We start from the raw sequence: 4,423 nt of genomic DNA on the forward strand, positions 1-4,423 counted from the left end.
ATCCTTCCCCAGGCCTCCCATCTCCTTGCGCTGCTGCGGCCCCAGGGGTCTGGCCCCCGGGAAGGTGTTGGTGCAGCTCCTTGAGGCGCGACCTGCTCCCTCCTCTCCGTGCCTCAGTTTCCCCATCTGCAGCATCAGGGCTGAGGTGCTGGCGCTGATGGCTCCCGGGGGGGCAGGAGCGAGTTTGCCCATGGGCACCAGGCGCCGTGAAAGCGGGGGGCTGCGGGGGCTGGCGTGGCCGTGATTTGCTCCCCTCCTCCCCCCACACAGGAGTGCGGCGTGCCCTTCCCACGAGACCAGCCCCTGGACACGTCGCGCATCGAGTGGATCCGCATGGGCACGACCGTGGCCACCAACGCGCTGCTGGAGCGCAAGGGCGAGCGCATCGCCCTGCTCATCACCAGGGGCTTCCGTGACCTGCTGCACATCGGCAACCAGGCCCGGCCCTGCATCTTCGACCTGGTGAGTCCCAGCCGCACCGTGGCCCGCACCTGCGCAAGGAGATGGGAGACCTGGGGAAGGATGCTGAGCGGCTCGGAGGAGCTTCCCTAGGAGGAGACTCACGAGGCCAGGCCTGGCAGTCTGGAGAAGAGACGCCAGAGGGGGCAGGAGAAGGATTTACGACGCGCTCAGCGGGGAAGAGGAAGTCAGTAACAAATCCCAGGGACTGTCTCCATCCCTGACAGGAGTGAGGGTCACGCGTGGGCTGAGCAGGCGGAGGTTTAACACCAGCTCAGGGAGGTCTTTCCCCTCCCAGCACAGCATTAAAGGGGGCACTTGTGGCCCCAGAGGTGGTGGGAGCCGAGAGCTCAGCCATGCTCACCAGGGCTTGGACACGTGCGTGGAGGAAAGGGGCATCGATGCGTGGCTCTGGGGCAGGGAGGCGAGGGGCACGGTCTCTGCATCGCCCTGCCTGGACGCCAATGCTGGAGGCTGCAGGGAGAGGAACAGGGGGAAACCCTGCTCGGCCCCGGTCACTCTCCGTCCAGCTCCGCTCCTGCCCCGTGTGGCACAGGAGATAGGCAGGATGGACTGGGTCTGCCCCAGGCTGGGGCAGCTCTGATGTTCTTGTGCCTGCTCCCCCTGCCCCCGGGCTCCCCGTGGGTCTGTTGCAGCTTCCGTGGCCTCGCGCGGGACTGCAGGTGCCTCTGGAATCGGCGCAGGGTGCAGTGTCGGTTTGAATCCCCCACGGAGGCCCTGTCCCCCCTCCCCGAGCCCTGTTTCCCATGCCTGGGTAGACAGGTGGGGTAGGAGCGGGGCCCTGCCCTTGAGCTATGAGCTGTGGCCAATGCACAAATGCGAGGTGTCGCAGCCGTCTGGGCACCCTCGTGGACCCAGCACGTGAATCCCTAGGGCGCTGGCCTCGCCCCATGGGGAACAGGAGCCGCAGGCCGGCCCCTGCGCGCTCAGCCGGAGCAAACGCCCTTGGGAACCTGCCTCGGAGGGGTTGGTGCCGGGAAGGAGCTGGCACCGGATTCCACTGCTAATCCTGGGGCCCCTGTGCCTGCCTCCCTTTATCTGCACTTGGCCGGTGACACGGCCACGTGGCTGCAGCTGCTTTGTCCTGGCCAGGCTCTGCCCTGAGGGTTTCCACCTCCCTCTCGCTCCCTGGGGCTTCTGGATGCCCTGCCTGAGCCTCTTCCCCCTCCCCCAGTGCCCTGGGAAGGAGCTGGAGTCTCCCCCCAGCCCTTTGTCTCCAGACCCTCTGCAGATGCTGTGCTGCTGGACTCCCTGGAGTATGATGGGGCCGGCAAGTGGGGTTGGTCATTCCCTTGGTCCCTGGGAACGTACCTGGGCCTGGTGCTCTCGTGATCTGGGCTTGTGGTGTGGGGGGCAGTAGCCCAAAGCAAGACACTGCAGAGGGTTTGGGGGGCAGGGGTCACCCTGAGAGAGCCCAGTGTGGTGGTGGCCTCAGAGCCTGCAGTCTGAGAGCTGAGCCCGGCAGGTCGGTGTCAGGCTGTGCCTCAGACGTCCTGCATGGCCTTGGCAAGTCCCGCAGCCGTTCCCAGGGCTCATGCTGGCGCAGTGACTCTGGCCTGCCAGCGGCTGAGCTGACAGTCTCAGTCCAGAAGCGAGGGAATGTGGGGGGGGTCACCCCCAAATTACCATGAAACAGGAGAGCTCACAAGATGGTGGGGATTGTATGTCTGGGGGGAGTGAGCACCCCAGGCTGGTCCTGGCACTGGATGAGAGCAGGGGACCCCAGCCTGGGCTTGGGCCCTGGCAGCTGGGAGGGGGGCAGGCCCTAGTGGAGGGGCCAGCAGTGCAGTGTTGGGGGGCAGCCCTCTGTGCATGGCTGGTCAGTGAGCTGTGCTGGGGTGGGCAGTGACCGTGTCCTGTCCCACCCCCATGTTGTGCCCAGGCGGTGACGGTGCCCGAGGTGCTGTACGAAGAGGTGATCGAGGTGGACGAGCGCTTGATCCCGCACCGTGCCGACTGCCGGCTCCCCGGGGCTGACACGAGTCAGCGCCTCCAAGGTGGGTCCCCAGGGTTGGTTTGGGTGGGAGCAGGCAGGCTGGGCCAAGGCAAGGGTATTGGGGAAGGCAGTCTTTGGTGTACGAATGGGCCCCTCTGACCTGGCTCCTGCCCACTCCAGGCTCCACGGGGGATGTCCTGGTGGTGCAGCAGCCCCTGGACCTGGCCAAATTGCGGACGGAGCTAGAGGGGCTGCTGGCTCGGGGCATCCAGAGCCTGGCTGTGGTGCTGCTACACTCCTATGCGTGAGTCCCTGCGGTGTGGGCGCTTGGGGCGGGCAGCGACAGTTTGGGAAGGAGCACAGGGAGCTAGGGCCGTGCCTGTGCCCCGACCTGCGTGCCTCTCCGTGGCAGCAGGACGGGTGCTGGGGCTGCCTTGCCCACCTCCCTGCTGCCTCTGGCAGGTGCCCAGCCCACGAGCAGCAGGTGGGTGTGCTGGCCCAGGAGCTGGGCTTCCAGCATGTGTCACTGTCCTCGGAGGTAATGCCCATGGTGCGAGTGGTGCCTCGCGGATACACAGCCTGTGCCGACGCCTACCTCACTCCCTGCATCCAGCGCTACCTCCACAGCTTCCGCGCCGGCTTTGTCCGGCAGCTCCAGGTGAGTACAGCTCACCACAGCACCTGTGATACCCTCGGAGCTGCAGAGCGCTCCTTGCCCTTGCCTTCCTATGTGGCTGGACCAGTCTGCCCCATTCTGTGCTCCTTGGCCCTGTTCCACATGACCCGGCACCTGCTATAGACTCCTGCCCCCCCGTGCTGGGGCACCCCCGCAGCTCCCCGACCCCAGCTGCTCCCTGGCTGCCCCAACAGGATGTCCCAGTTCTCTTCATGCGCTCCGACGGGGGCCTGACTCCCATGGACCAGTTCAGCGGCTCCCGTGCCATCCTGTCTGGCCCGGCTGGCGGCGTTGTGGGCTACGCCATGACCACCTATAGCCACGAGGACAGGCAGCCCGTGATTGGCTTTGACATGGGAGGTGTGAATTGCCACGACTGGGGGTGACTGCTGGGTTGGGGGTCAGGGAGGTGTCTTGGCCAGGCTTCTGGGGGTCCAGTTTCCCCATCCCCTGGCCCTGGCCCTGGCACTGGCTTGGAGTGGGAGATGGTGGTCAGGGCTGAGATATTGGTGCCAGGGGGCAGGGGCAAACATCTGACCCATGCCCCCCTCCAGGCACCTCGACGGATGTGAGCCGCTATGCTGGGGAGTACGAGCATGTCTTTGAGGCCACCACGGCCGGGATCAGCATCCAGGCTCCGCAGCTGGATATCAACACTGTGGCAGCTGGCGGGGGCTCCATGCTCTTCTTCAGGTGGGGTCACTGGCTGCCCCGGCTGTCTCCTGGCTAGATCCTGCTGCCGCAAGGGGCCCAGAGCCAACTCAGCACCACTCCAGCCGCTGCCCTGCTGCTGCTGAGCTGGCTCACCACTGCTCCCGGCTGCCAGTATGCGCCCTCCCTGACTCCGTGCCCCCCACAACTTAGTCCCAGACAGCTTGCAGGATCATGGCAGCCCTGATCCTGACCCTTCACTCCCTGTCCTGTGACCCTGGACTTTCCTAGGGGCCTTTGCTTCCCAGTGTGGAGCCTCGCCACCTCCCACAGCCCCAGGCTGTGGCCCAGGCTGGGCTGTAGCCTGTCAGAGCCCTGCTGATGCCAGGAGCTAAGCGGGGTTGCCCTGCCAGGACAGGAGACCCGATCTCTCAGTGGGGCAAGAGAGGGTCTCTGGTGCCCCCAGGCAGTGCAGGGAGCACCCTGGGGGCACTGTCCCCTCGCAGTCAGCACTGACCCTGCCCTGGCCGTGCTGGGCTGAGGGGCTTGGGGTGACGGGGTGTTGTCCCCTGGGTCCCATACCCTGAGGCAGTGCTAGGTGCTACGCATAGTTTCATAGTAGTTAGGGGTCAGAAGGGACCTAAATAGATCATCTAGTCTGATTCCTCCCCCCCCCCGCC

At 65.8% G+C, this 4,423-nt stretch overlaps 1 protein-coding gene across 1 annotated transcript in view; it reads left to right on the forward strand.

The window, feature by feature from the left end:
* The first annotated feature begins 157 nt into the window (after positions 1 to 157).
* Positions 158 to 4,423, forward strand: part of OPLAH (5-oxoprolinase, ATP-hydrolysing) — a 17,996-nt gene continuing 13,730 nt past the window's right edge. The window contains exons 1-7 of the mRNA XM_025214244.1: positions 158 to 172; positions 214 to 462; positions 2,363 to 2,477; positions 2,597 to 2,720; positions 2,879 to 3,074; positions 3,287 to 3,452; positions 3,647 to 3,785. Of these exons, the coding sequence (XP_025070029.1) occupies positions 158 to 172; positions 214 to 462; positions 2,363 to 2,477; positions 2,597 to 2,720; positions 2,879 to 3,074; positions 3,287 to 3,452; positions 3,647 to 3,785 (1,004 nt within the window). The remainder of the gene's footprint in view (positions 173 to 213; positions 463 to 2,362; positions 2,478 to 2,596; positions 2,721 to 2,878; positions 3,075 to 3,286; positions 3,453 to 3,646; positions 3,786 to 4,423) is intronic.

The sequence above is a fragment of the Alligator sinensis genome, unplaced genomic scaffold (assembly GCF_000455745.1).
Source record: "Alligator sinensis unplaced genomic scaffold, ASM45574v1 scaffold987_1, whole genome shotgun sequence".
In the NCBI taxonomy this organism is placed as follows: Eukaryota; Metazoa; Chordata; order Crocodylia; family Alligatoridae; genus Alligator; species Alligator sinensis.